Genomic DNA, 13,550 nt, shown 5'->3' with positions numbered 1-13,550 from the left:
CGAGGCGCTTCGCGTCGGGCTTGGCGGCTCTGGTGGGTGACCGTCCCGGGGAGGTACTAGGAGACTCCCTGGGCCTCGCTGTGGCCTCGGGAGCTCTGGTCCAAGCCGCAGGGACCAGCTGCCTTGAGCGTCCCCTGCCGGCCGACCGGCCGGGTGCTGAGAGGCGCGGGGCTGTACCAGAGCAGGGACAGGCCCGCCCACTCCTGTCCCAGGTCCAGGCGCTGAGTGGACCGGCGAGAGGGAGCTCACCTAACACCCCAGTCCCGGCGGCACCGCCCCCACCGAGGCAGGGCGCACGCACGGTGCGAGCAGAACAGAGTGGTGGGGACCGGACCACACACCCGGGGGAGCTCCATTAGCTCCGGACCAGTTTGGCACACGGTGCCCTATGGACCCCGAGACGGGACACCCACTAAGAGCGGCTCCCCGCGGCCTGGGCTCAATTTTATTTTATTTTGTTCAGGACAGCCTCGCAGTCACTTCCGCCCAGGGACCTCTTATGCAAACTGCACGCCAGGGAGTAGTCTGCACTGAGCTGCTGCCTTCGCTGTTTCTAGCCTCTGAGCAGCCCCTATAAAGGACTTCCTGGAATCCTGTTGCAACCAATAGGATGGAGGCTTCCCCATCCAATCAGAGCTAGGCATCCATAACCTCCCACCAATCGGTATCTTCACCCACCCAGCAGCAGAACAGTTCCATTCTGTCCAATGAGGACAGTGCCTTTTGAACCAATCAAACTGTGAGAATTTTGAGTCCTTATTTGCATGAGGATTGACCAATTAAGGACCAGGGGAGGGGACCTCTGTCCACACCTGCCCACTGGTGGGGTGGGCAGGGGCTGGACAAGCCTCCTGTCTCCCCAGGCGAGGTGTGTTTCTTGTGGTGGAGCTGACCCCCTACCAGCGGGACAGAGCAGGGAGCTCCGGGCAGGGCGGGTGGGCCGGGTTGGACAGGTGGGGCCACCGCAGCCGCGGGGGTCCTCGCCTAGACCGGCCTGTGTTCTAGCCCTGTGCCCGTGCTGCTTCACGGTGGAGCTGTTCGCACTCAGTTTCTTCCGCCGCCGCACCCCAAACTGGGGGCTCCTGTTGGTGTTGAATTGACCCCAACAGCCCCACCACCTTCCTCAGAGGAGTGGGCAGTCCTGAGTTTATGTGAACTCTCCAGTTTCTCAACTTGGCAACTACCTGGAGCTTCGACAGGTTCGGGCCAGACCCTCAGAGCAGCTGGCACGGCGTCCAGGCCACTGAGCAGCCCGGGGCTCCTCTGTGACAGCTCGGTGGCCGGGGCGCGCCGGATCCTCCACCCCCTGGCCTTAGCCTCCACTTGGGGTGCAGGGCCGGAGCCCGCGACAACCACGGGGCGGCGGATCTCAGCTTCCCGCGCTCCCCGGAGCGCGCCGCGCCAGCTCAGCCACACTGCGCCCGCGTGGGGGCGCCCGCGCGGGACCGAAACCATCTCTGAGCCCCGGAGCGGCGCGGCGGTTGGACCGAGCCATTGGCTGGTGGGGGGCTGCGCGGCGCGAGCACCTCCCTCTCCCTTGGAGCGGTCCGTTGCTATGGAGCTGCCGCCCCAAACCGCGCTGCGAGCTGCCTGGAGAGCTACGACGGCGAGGGGGCCGGTGCTGCCGGGGGAGCTGTCGTTTGGGTGGTGGTCGGGATTTTCGCTGCGCGGATCCGGCGCCACCCAGACCTCAGGCGCGTTGGCCGGGAGCGGGGTCGATTTGCACGGAGCCTGGGACTGGGCACCGGGACTCTGGCCGCCCCCCAGGCTCAGACCGACACCTTCGCTGGCTGCCTTGCAGGGGCCCGACCCCGGGCGCGGGTGCTGCCCTGGGCTTTGCGCGGAGCCGCTGTTTTCACATCGCGTTTCCAGGAACTACTGAGCAGAGCCCAGTCCTGCTGGTAAGGTGGCGCCCGGAGAGTTCGGATGGGCGAAAGCAAGGGCCACCTGATAACTGACGGTTCCGGAGTCACCCAACTTGGTTTTAGATGCATAACCTGTTCTGGGAAGTGGCCAGGCCTTTACCTGTGTTTTCCCAGCGCGAACACTCCTTTCCGCTCACATTTCCGCGCCGGGCAAACAGTCCTTAGACAGCAACCCGGCGCCGGACCCCGAGCGTCGTCGTAGTGAGCGGGCTGCTCTGGCAGACGCGCGCAGACACGTGGTGCGGAAATTGAGGGGCGCCGTGTAAGGGCCAGTCGTGGAGCGAGGGAACAGCAGTGGCCACTACCCCAGCCTGGAAGTGGGACCTTGTCAGCAACCGCAGAGACAGCCCGCCCGCCCTTGCCGCACGCAGGCCTGTCCCCCGAAACCACAGGCCGACTTCTGAGGCTCCAGTTCCTGGCTGCTCTAGTTGTTCCCCTACCCCCGCTGTCCCAGACAGCGAGGTTAACTTTCACCGCCTGTAGGCTTTATGTAAACGATCTACTGTAGACATTCTTCATTCTCCAAGCCGTCCCAGAGTTACATGAAAGTTCGGCACAAAAAAGTCTTCTCCTGAAACATTTCATAGTTGCCCGAGTGGGGGCCCGTTACCCCCAGGCACTGGAGAGAGTGTTTCCTACCCAGGGGGACATTCCCCAGTGTAACCTCCGCATGCCCACCGGGCAGGAGTGGACCGCACGCGGCCCTGCCTCGCACCCTCAGCCCAAGTCGAGCATGCTTTGCCAGCTGATCCCGTGCAGTCAGCAGAGCCCACGGGTCCCGTCTGGGACCCCGAGGGTTAGCCGGGTCCTGACAGCGCCTCTTGCCGATGCTGCCCTGTCTGTTTCTGGGTGACTCCATCAGCTCCCCGCTCGCCGGCTCTCCAGGGCGTGCCTTTCCCTGACCGCCACCACGCGGGGCTTCTGGGCATCTTAGGTGTCTCTTGAAGCAGCAGAGCTGGACTTTCTGTTACTGTTTTTTAATCCAACTCGGTAGGATCCAGCTCGGTTTTTCTTCAGCTCGGTCATTCAATCTATTTATGTTCTTGCCTTCACTTAGATTCTGGCCTGATAATTTCTTATCCCTTGTCAATTTTTCGAGGCTCTTGAAGCGACTCACAGACAGCTCTATCCAGCATTTCTGGCTATTTTCAGTGTGGTGGTTGGCAGCGGGCCAGACGCATAACCAAAGTGGGCATTCCAGCTGCTTCTCTCAAGCACATGCAGCAAGTCTGTCGTTGACCCCACTTCAGGGTCAGGGTTTGGGGGCGCAGGGGGCTCTGCCTGAGGCTGGGGCAGCACTGCCTGCGGGCGGTTCCCAGGTGTCCCCTGCTCCCCACGGGTGGCGTGGAAACTGTTTCTCCTCCCGTGTGCCTGTCCTTGGCCAGTCACGTAGCAAGGAAACCGAGCCCCCCACCGCCATTCGGGAAGGATGCAGTGGGGTCCCAGGCCTCCAGCCTGGAACTGAGGTCCAGACAAACCGGATATTGGGAGTGCGTGGGGGGGAGGTGGGGGGAGTTGAATGGGGCTGCTGTGCACGGGTGCAGTTCCGCCGTCGTCCACTAGGGCGCTGACCGAGCTCCGCGGGGCGGGCACCTGGGATTGTCGAGCCCAGAGCCCTGCGGTTTCCACCACGTGGCCCCGTGGGACGCCCGAGCCCTGCCGCTCACCATTCGTAGGGGGACGGGTTTCCCAAGGGGAAGGAACCCCTTGTTGGTATTTTACAAGATGCTTTCAAGTTCTGCCTCCCGGGACGTGAACGCACGTCTGTTTCTCTGTGAACGTTAATTGTGGCGCTGAATTATTGATGATGTTCCCGGGAGACGTTGTTGGGCTTTGGGCACCTTTTTCAGCGAATTACCCAGAAGCAACTTCTAAGGGAAGCAGCGAGACACACGCTTGTCAGCAGCTGCAGCGTCTCGCACGTGACATCGGCGTTTAAGGTGCCCCTTCGTGCTGAGCTTCTGCCCCCCCCCCCCCCCCCCCCCCCCCCCCCCCCCCCGGTGAGCTCCCAGCGTTCCCGACGTGAAGGGGGTGACGGATGCTCTGAAACTCCGCGCCCGTCCACGAGTGTTCTTCGTCTCACGTGTCGGTTCGCCGCGTCGTGACAGCTGCATGCACCTGCGTGCGGCCACCTGAAACGCGCCCGGGAGCGTCCCCGCCCCGCCCGCTGGGTTTCCGCCCCATCCCTGCCTCTAGCCCCGCCTCCCGGGCCTGCGTCCTGTCTTGCCACCGCCACCTCGTTCCGCTGGGCCCTGGCGCCTGCGTTTGGGTTTCGCGTGCGCCCTCTGGGGCCTGGCGTCCTTCATTCAGCACCATGTCCCGGGCCCCGTCCGCGTAGTGTCAGACCTCACTCCTTGCCGTCGTGGCCGAGTGCGGTTCCGCTGCAGGAACGCGCCGAGACGTGTTCCTCCGTCCTCGGGAGACAGACCGCGGGTCTGGGTCCAGGTCGGGGCTGCCGCCAGCCGGCTGCTATAAAACTCTGCTACGGTGCTTTTGTGAACTTTTTTCAAAATTACATTTTATTGATGATGCTGCTATAGTTGTCCCAATTTTTCCCCCTTTGCCCCCCTCCACCCAGGGCCCCCCACTCCCTCAGGCCATCCCCCACCACTGCTCGTGTCCGTGGGTCGTGCGTGTAGGTTCTCGGCTGCTCCGTTTCCCACACGGCCCTGTGCACCCCCAGGGCGGTTCTGTGACGCCTGTTTGTGCTTCTGGATCCCCTCCCCTCCTCACCCCTCCCCCCACCCCTCCCCTCCAGCAACCATCAAAACCCTCTCCGTGTCTGTGACTCTGTCTCTGCTCTGCGTGTTTGCTTGATTTGTGTTTTAGATTCAGTTCTTAATACGTTTGTATTTTTGTCATTTTATCGTTCATAATTTTGATCATCTTCTTTTTCTTAAATAAGTCCACTTGACGTTTCATATAATAATGGCTTGGCGATGATGAACTCCTGTAGTTTTTTCTTGTCTGGGAACCTCTTTATCCGCCCTTCCATTCTAAATGATAGCTTTGCTGGGCAGAGCAATCTTGGCTGTAGGTCCTTGCCTTTCATGACCTTGAATATTTCTTGCCAGTCCCTTGTAGCCTGGAAAGTTTCTTTTGAGAAATCAGCTGACAGCCTTATGGGAACTCCCCTGTAGGTAACTAACTGCTTTTCTCTTGCTGCTTTTAAGATTCTCTCTTTATCTTTAACTTTTGGCATTTTAATTACGATGTGTCATGGAGGGGGCCTCTTTGCTTCCATCTCGTTTGGGACTCTCTGTGCTTCCTGGACTTGCCTGTCTGTTTCCTTCACCAAATTAGGGAATTTGGGTTTTGATCATTGTTTTTTCAGATAAATTTCCAATTTCTTGCTCTTTCTCTTCTCCTTCTGGCTCCTCTATTATGTAAATGTTGGACCTCTTGAAGTTTTCCCAGAGGCTGCTTACACTGTCCTCATTTTTTAAAATTCTTTTCTGGTTATTCCAATTAGTTGTTTTTTGCTTCCTTACCTTTCAAAGCATTGATATGATTCTCAGCTTCATCCACTCCACTGTCGTTTCCCTGTAAAGTGTTCATTATTTCAATTAGTGTATCTTTTGTGTCTGGGTCTTCTTTACGCTGCTGAGGTCCTCACTGAGTTCCCTGAGCACCCTTACAGCCAGTGTCTTGAACTTTGCATCTGACAGATTGCTTATCTCCATTTTGTTTAGCTTTTTTTCTGGAGTTTTGATCTGTTCTTTCATTTGGGCCACGTTTCTTTGTCCCCTCATTTTAGCAGCCTCCCTGGGTTTGTTTCTGTGTATTAGGCAGAGCTGCTCTGACTCCGTGTCCTGGTGGTGTGGCCTCATGTAGCAGGTGTCCTGTAGGGACCGGTGGCACAGCCTCCACTAGCACCCAAGCTGGGCACTCGAGGCACACCCTCCATGGAGGGCCAGCTGTGCGGGGGCAGGGTGGCGGTGCTCAGACATGTCTGTAGTCCTCCACTTCCTCCCCCTCTCCCCTCCTCCGGGTGCAGAGAGCAGAAAGGGGACGGTGGCCTGTGCTCTCTGGGTGCTCAGGCTCTGGGGTGTCCCAGATGGTGCAGGCCAAGGTCGGCCCCTCCGTGTTCTGCTGGGGCCATGCTGCATGAGCTGTCCAGCTGTCTGAGATGGCTGCTGCTTGTGCTGGGTTTGGAGGTTCCCGGGCGAAGCCAAGCTGTGAGTCTGGGCTGGCTGCTGCTGGTGCCAGGCTTGGGGCCACTTAGCAGGAGGTGGGGGGCCTGGGGGCTCACTGTTGCTCGTTTGAGAGGGGTTAGGAAGTTGGGAAGCAGGAGCCAAGACCAGCCATTCATGTGGAAAAGTCGCTGTTAACAGCTCGGGTGGGCCGTAATTTGGGTGGGAGGGGGTCTCGGGGGGTCTCCAGGCAGGTCGGGTTGAACAGTGTCGGCCAGGTTGATGGACCCTCAACCTGCCGGCCGGCTCCTGGGCACCTGCCTGCCGGCTCTGCGGCTCTGCGGGGGGTGAGGGGGCTCCGAAAGGGGACGGTGGCCTCTGCTGTCATTTTTGTCTGGGAGAAAACTGTCCCCCAGCTCTCGCCCCGGTACCAGACACCCCAGTTCCTCCCTGTGCGCCCCTGGTGCCCTTCCAGCTGCTACCCTGGTGCCGGAGCTCAGGGGCGGTGAGCCTGAGTGAGTCCGTGTGTGGGCTCTTTAGGGGGAGCTGCTTGGGGCTCCAGCTGTTTCTTCCACCGACTCAACCCCCACTGGTTTTTGCGGCCAGAAGTTGTGGGGACTTACCTTCCGGGCACCGGGACCCTGGGCTGGGGGGCCTGGTGTGGGGCTGGGGCCCCTGGCTCCCGAGACACCCCTCCTGAACGTTTACCCACCGGGAGTGGACGTGGGACCAGGCCCTTCCGCGTCCGCGCCCCCCTGCCGGTCTGGACGGACGTGGTTTCTCTAATTCTGTAGTTGTCAGCCTTCCGTTCAGCTCAATTTCTGATGGTTCTGAGCGGCGGCTGCTCCGCAACTTGGTTGTCATTCCGACGTGGTTGTGCGCGGAGGCGAGCCGTGTGTCCCTGTGCCGCCATCTCCACGGGGAGTCACCTTTTGTGAACTTCCCTTTGTAAGCAGGAACCGCCCGAGGGCCAGCTGGGTCCATGGTCGCGTGTTTCCGAGCAGCTGCCCGCCGTGCCTCAGCCGCCGCGTGTGAGCGGCCGGCCGGTCTGCGCGCTGGCCCGCGCTGAGCCCTCTCGGCGGCTCTGACCCCGGTGATCCCCTGGCGGTGGTGGTCTGGCCCGCGTTCCCCGGGTGACGGTGGCGTCGCGGTCTGCCCGGCGCACAGCCGTTTGCCCGTCTCCTGCCGCAGTACCCATTCCCCGCAGCTCGCCCCTGGGGGGGGAGGGGCGTTTGGACGTCTTTGTGGGCGTGGAGGGTCCTTGCGTGTCCCGGACCCAGGCCCTGTGTCTTGCGTCCACGCCGCGGTGTTCCCTCCGCCCGTGGCTCGTCTGCTCCTTTCCGGGAGGTCTTTGTGCAAGAGAAGTTGTTACCTCGCGTGAAATCCAACCGCGCAGGCCCTTCTTTACTAACGTGTGCGCTTGCTCACCTGTGTTTTGTACTTTTTTCCAGCTAATCCCTGCCTCCCAGGATGGAAGAGGGTGCGCGTCTGCGCCCCGAGGCGAGGCGGCTGGACCAGGCCCCACGAGGGGCGGACGGTGCCGGTGCCGCAGGTCGGTCCGCAGCCCGCGCCGCTCCGCAGCCGGAAGGTGGGGGAGGGGGGCAGTGCTCGCGTCCCTTCCCACCTCCGTCTCCAGGGCGACCACGGCGTCTCTGAAACGCGGCCTCTCTCGCAGGCAAAGCGAGGCTGAGCGCCTGGGACCCGTGAGCCGCAGCGTTTGGTCCCCAGCTCCTCCGCTGAGGACGAAACGCCGTTTTTACCCCGGCCCTTTGAGTGTGGCCTACTTTTTTTTTTTCTGGAGGCTTTTAGATTTTTAAAAAATATTTTGTTTATTTATTTTTAGAGGGAGGGGAAGGGAGGGAGGAAGAGAAGGAGTGAAACACAGATCAGTTGCCTCACGTGCGCACCCAGCCGGACACAGAGCCATGTGCCCTGACCAGGAATCGAACCAGCGACCTTCAGCTCTGTGAGCTGACGTCCAACCCGCTGCGCCACACTGGTCTGTTTTTTTTGTTTTTTTTTAAATTTCGAGTGGTCGGAGGTTTTTCTCAGATGAGCCCCCTGGTGCTCCCGAGGGGCCCTGGGAACCACGCGGTTCCTGCCCCCCCCCCGCCCCCGCCGCCCGCTCGGCGCTACGCTGCCCCATCCCCCCAGCACGGGGCGTCTCTCGCCGCCGTCTCCCTCCTGCTCCCGTGACTGCGTGTCGGTGCTCTCGAGCGCCCCCTCCGGCCGCGCCCGTGGAGACCCGCGGCGTCCCGGCGCCCGCTGGCTGCGGTCCTCGGCAGCCCTCGGCAGACTTGCCCGCCACCAGGGGCCCGAGCAGCTGGCCGCCTGTGTCGGCTGTAGCTTCCCGTGTTGCTGAAGAGACTTTCACTGATTCACTTGAGACAGCGACAAGGAAACTACCTACTATGTGGACAAACAGAGTCTGCTGCAGCAGAAGACAGGGTTCCCACCCCTGCCGTGATGTCGCGGGTCACGTGTCCCCTGGAAAACTGGGCGCTCGTGAAACAGGGGCGGAAAAGCCAGGCGACGTTTTGCATTGTCGTGGAAACAGGTCTGACTGTGCAGACCCCCTGGAAAGGTTTTAGGGACCCCCCCCAGGGTTCCTTGGAGCGTTCTTTGAGAGCCCCTGCTCTGGGAGGCCATCACCGTTGGTGCCCGTTCGAGCTTGTCAAGGTTTATTCTTGAGTTTCCGTTTAAAATTTATTGATCTGCTTTTTTTTTTTTTTTTTTAATTCGTCACCTTGCTTTCTAGGAAGTGATGAGCGGGAAGACCCGGAGCTCGGGGTCCAAGCCCCTGCTCCGGAAGCCGAGGCCCAGGCCGACTCGGAGGACTGCCGGTAATGAACACGGTGGGCAGTGCTGTGCCCCCGAGCCCCGGGCCCAGGCGGCGGGGTGGGGCTGGCGGGGGGACAAGTCCTGCAGGACATGCCGGCTGCACGGTGGCAGCCGGTGTCCTCTCCACACCAGTCCCGAGAGCACGCAGGGGGCCGGAGCCGACAGACGGGGCAAGGCGACCACCCAGGACCGGGCTCGGGCCGCTCTCCTGCGGAAGGAGCTGGGCGACCTGGCCCAGCAGCGCGCGGACGGGGAGCTCTCCATCCAGAAGGCCAGGTGAGCCGGCGGGGGGGGGGGGCGGCGAGTGTGCCCCGGCCACGTCCCTGCCCAGTTGGCAGCGGCGCCTTCCGTGCGTTCCCCGAGTGTCCGAGAAGGAGCCCCGTGGGCACACGGGGAAGCCAGAAACAGTTTGCGCAGCTGCCCCTCGGCCGCCCGTGTGTGGCCGCCGGCCTCCGACTGCCTTGCCCGTGTGCGCGCGTTTCTGGGCGGGGCCACGGCCGTTCTTTCTGGGCGGGGCCGAGGCGGTTCTTGCTACTCGTCGTTTGAGAGCAACGTGCAGACCTCACGGCCCTTGACTCCGGAACGCTTCCGTGGCCCCTGAAGTCCCAGCCCCCCCCTCCCGCGTGGCCTCTGGGCCTCACCTCGCCCCAGAGCGCCCTCGGAGCCTCGGACGGCTGTCCCCAGACACTGTCCCCAGACGCCTTTCGGAGCCCGTGCTGTGAGCCCTGCTCTGCTGTTGTGACCAGTGCACCAGGCACCCCCCCCCCACGGAGGGACGTTCGGAGCCAGGGTTCGCCGCAGGCCCCACGTGGGTCTGGCTGTCCCGTGGTCTGTGGTCTGGACCCCTGATGAGGCGCATGCGGTGCCCCCTGTGCCCCCCAGGCCTCCCGGGGGGCTCTTCAGGGCCTGAGCTCCATGTTTGTGCTGGTGCACGGTCACCCCCGTTGGGGTGCAGGTCACATGGGTGGCCCCCCGCCGGGGTCTTCGGAAAACAGACCAGACCCTGCACGCGTGGCTGTCAGAGACTCCCCTGGGAGAGAGGACACGGCCGCAGCCACTCGCCCGGGCCGCCTGCTGAGGCCGGGAGCGGCGGGGTCAGCGGGGGCTCCTGGGGTGGCCATGGGGGGCAGGGGACACGAGGCCAGTGCTCCAGACCATTTCCCCGGGTTCTGGCCTCGACCCCAGGGAGGAGCTGCAGGCCTGCTGCCGGCGGACGGACCTCCTCACCAAGCAGCAGCAGAGCGTGGCGGCCGAGACGGAGGCGGAGAGAGAGGCCCACAACACGTAGGTCCTCACTCTGCGGGCAGGCGGGGCGGCTGGGCGGCCGGGGGAGAGACCAGCCTCCCGCCGAGTGTGAGAAAGGGGCGTGACCCAGAGTGGACAGCCACCACAGGCTGGTCACAGGGACTGGTCACAGGAAGCTGATGGCTGTGAGGCCAGGAGATTGGTCACTCGGAAGCAGGTGGCCAGGGGCGGGCTCCCCGAGGAAGTGACCTCCCGACTGGGTCCCGGTGACCAAAACAAGCTGCTGTGCAGTGGTGGGAAAGAACTTTCTGGGTCGTGAGAATGTGAAACCCACTTGGGCCACCCAGGGAGAGCGGCGGGCGTCCTGGGGGCAGTGCGGGGCGGGGCAGGGGAGGACCCCCAGGGCCGGCTTCGCCCAGGTGAGGAGGCCCCGTGGGGCCGTGCACCTCTCGGGGCTGCCCACCCCTCCCCCTCGGGCAGAGACGGCCCGCCTGGGATCAGAACTGGTTCTGGGGGGGTCGGCGCAGTGTCCCGGGAGCCCGCAGCTCCCGGAGGGAGGAGGGAGTGAAGTGAGAACAGCCCACACCGGGTCTCAGTGGCTTGTTGGCCACTCGGCTGCTTCAGTCACTCACCGAGCGTGCCGGTGGCTTCCCGGCCCCAAACCTGGGGGGCCTGCTGCTCCCAGGGGCTCCCCACCGGGGGAACCGCCCCCCCCCGCCTGGAGCGGTGCGCAGGGTCTTGCTCCCCAGACTCAGGCCCTGACCCGTGTCCCGCTGTCCTCCCGCCGCCGCGGCTCTCAGCGCAGCCGTGGGCCGCCTCCAGGCCGTGTCCAGGCGCCTGGGCGCCGAGCTGGAGAACCAGAGGGAGCTGCAGTCGAAAATCAGGGCCGTGCTGAGGGAGAGCGAGTGAGTGCGGGGGCCGCTCCGGCCCGTCTGCCTGCGTGGACACCCTGAGCTCACTACGCCTGCCGTGCCCCCACCCCCAAGCCCGGACCCTGGCCTCTGCCCCTGGGGCCCCGGCCCGCCCCCCTCCCCTGCCTGTGGCTCCCAGCCGCCCCCTCCCAGTGCAGCGGGGCCCCTTTCGAAGGTAGCCCCTCCCCCAGCCCCGCCCGGACACTTGAGAAGTGGAGAGCCAGGCTCCACCGGGTCGGACTCCGGCGAGGGGGGCAGGGCGAGCGGCTGAGCCAGTGGTGGGCGGGCCTGGGCTCCAGCGACTGCAGACCCCTCCCCCTCGGACTCGGAGGGGGCGCTGGCCCACCAGATGTGCCCGGTGGCCGCTGGTGGTGCGGGGTGCCCCGGCCCTCCCAGATCCCGGGGGTGGGTGACCCGGGCCGCCAGCCCCTCTGCCGACACAAAGAGAAAGGCCGCTCGCTCGCCAGGCGCGCCATGTGGCACATCGAGATCCGGGAGGGCCGGCTGCAGGCGGAGTGGAAGTCCGCGCAGGAGGAGGTGGAGGCCGCCAGGGGGCGCCGGCAGGTGCGGGCGGCGGAGCAGCTGCACCGGGAGGAGGCGGCCGAGAGGAAGGCGGAGCGGAACCGGCTGCTGAGGGCCAGGTGGGCGGCCCGGGCCTGCAGGCCCGGCCTCACCTCTTCCTTGGCCTCCTGTCTGGGGCCCCACCCGCCACAGCCCTGCCTCCCCCCACCCCCAGCTCTCGGCCACAGCCCCCTGTCCGGGACCCCCAGACACCCTCCCCACGCCCCACTGCCCGCTCTGGCTCCCCGTGCGCCTGAGTCTTAGTCCCTGCACGTCCCGTCCCCTGACTCTGGGCAGGACGAGCATGCATCCCGAAATGTGTCACAGGCCGTGGGACTGAGCACCCCCACCGGAAGGGTGTGCGTACGCCTCTGGCCCCTGGGTGTCCACCTCTGTGTGTGTGTGTGTGTCTGTCTGTGTGTGTGTGTCTGTGTCCCCTCCGTCCCCAGCCTCTCCCCCATCACTCGGCTCCATCTTCATCCGGGGGCCTCCTAGAAGCCAGGAGGCACCACCCCACGCTGCCTCATCCAACCTTGGCCTCACCCGGCTGCCCGCTCCGTGGGTCCTGAGCCCCTGGGCCCTCGCCCGTGTGGTCCTGGTGCCCGGGCTCCCCCAGCCGCTCTGGGGCTCCCCAGGCGGCCCCTGGCCTGCTGCCCGAGGAGTCCGGCCTGCCCTGCATCACGGAGGGCAGTGGGCGGGCGCGAGCTGGGGGTCAGCGCTGTGTACGGCCCGCAGGAAGGCGCTGCACCTGCAGAGGGAGAACGGGCTCCGCCACCAGCAGCTGCTGGACGACGCCAGGAAGAGCCACCGGGCGGCGGTGAAGTTCCTGAAGGCCTCCTTGGGAAGGTCCGTGTGCCGGGCTGCGGGGGAGTCTGGGCGCCCAGCCGCCCGCCTGTGTTCGCCATTCAGTCCTCACGTCACCGTCAGGAAAGAGTGACTCCGTGCCTCTGGCTGTGAGCTGCTCGCCTGGGGTGTCCAGCACAGGACCGCAGGACGCGTGGTCCTCCAGCCCAGAAACACGGGCGTCGGCCCCGCTCTGTCCACGCCCCTCAGCGTCCCCACGCCGGTGTCCCGGTGGGCGGGACCCCGCTCACAGCGCCCCTTCCGCAGGGTGCGGGAGCGGGAGCGGGAGCAGGAGGTGCAGACCCGCGAGCACCTGCGGCGGCGCATGGACGCCGTGCTGGCCCTGAAAAACAGCATCACCGCCAACCGGGTGGGTGCCACCCCACCCCCTGCTCCCACGGCCCCGCCCACCCAGCGGGACAGCCACCCCCCACTCCCGGGGCCCCAACCCAGCCCGTGCAGGCAGCTTTGTGAACCCCGCTCCTCGGAAGTGCCTCCCGAGTCTTCCTCGCGAGACTCGGTTGCCCCGTGGGGACATACGGAGCGTCCCCCCCAGATTCCTGGCCCAGCAGAAGGTCGGGCAGCAGGAACACAGCGGTCCCGTGCCTGTGGGGCCTCGTCCTGTGGGACGAGGAAAGACGAGGTCTTCCTGGAGGAAGCGGCCTCCCTGGGGCCTGGGGGTATGCGGCTGGCCAGAAGAGCAGAGATGGGGGGGCGGGCACGGCCCGCACAAAGTTGGCCAGGAAGGGCGGGGGAGCGGAGGTGGGCTGGCCAGCCACAGCCGCAGGGACAGCAGGCTCCGGCCTCACTGCGGGCCCAGGCGGGGAGGGCTCCGGTGTGCACGTGCCCCCATGCTGGTGCTGTGACCTCGGTGTCTTCTGTCCCCAAGGAAACCCTCCGGAAGTTTCAGGCGTGGGGTCAGGCCAAGGCAGAGCTGGCCGAGCAAAAAACCCAGGCTGAGAAGCAGGCGATCGTGGCCCAGGGTGGGGACGCCTTCAAGCACCTCTTCCACCAACACCGGCGCCAGGAGCTGGAGGCCCAGAACCGGTGAGGGCACAGAAGGTGCCTGCCCGGTCGGGGGGATCTTGGGG

At 64.5% G+C, this 13,550-nt stretch overlaps 1 protein-coding gene across 1 annotated transcript in view; it reads left to right on the top strand.

Moving 5' to 3' along the window:
• The first annotated feature begins 8,524 nt into the window (after nucleotides 1-8,524).
• CFAP74 (cilia and flagella associated protein 74) overlaps nucleotides 8,525-13,550 on the top strand; it is a 39,406-nt gene continuing 34,380 nt past the window's right edge. The window contains exons 1-9 of the mRNA XM_045858721.1: nucleotides 8,525-8,615; nucleotides 8,817-8,901; nucleotides 9,032-9,175; nucleotides 10,085-10,183; nucleotides 10,945-11,049; nucleotides 11,523-11,696; nucleotides 12,352-12,462; nucleotides 12,727-12,829; nucleotides 13,349-13,506. Coding sequence (XP_045714677.1) covers nucleotides 8,525-8,615; nucleotides 8,817-8,901; nucleotides 9,032-9,175; nucleotides 10,085-10,183; nucleotides 10,945-11,049; nucleotides 11,523-11,696; nucleotides 12,352-12,462; nucleotides 12,727-12,829; nucleotides 13,349-13,506 — 1,070 coding nt within the window. The remainder of the gene's footprint in view (nucleotides 8,616-8,816; nucleotides 8,902-9,031; nucleotides 9,176-10,084; nucleotides 10,184-10,944; nucleotides 11,050-11,522; nucleotides 11,697-12,351; nucleotides 12,463-12,726; nucleotides 12,830-13,348; nucleotides 13,507-13,550) is intronic.

Source organism: Phyllostomus hastatus, unplaced genomic scaffold (assembly GCF_019186645.2).
Source record: "Phyllostomus hastatus isolate PE091 unplaced genomic scaffold, TTU_PhHast_1.1 phas_scaffold_182, whole genome shotgun sequence".
NCBI classification, from domain to species: domain Eukaryota; kingdom Metazoa; phylum Chordata; class Mammalia; order Chiroptera; family Phyllostomidae; genus Phyllostomus; species Phyllostomus hastatus.
Note: the sequence above shows the minus strand (reverse complement) of the source record. Positions and strands in the feature narration are given on the sequence as shown.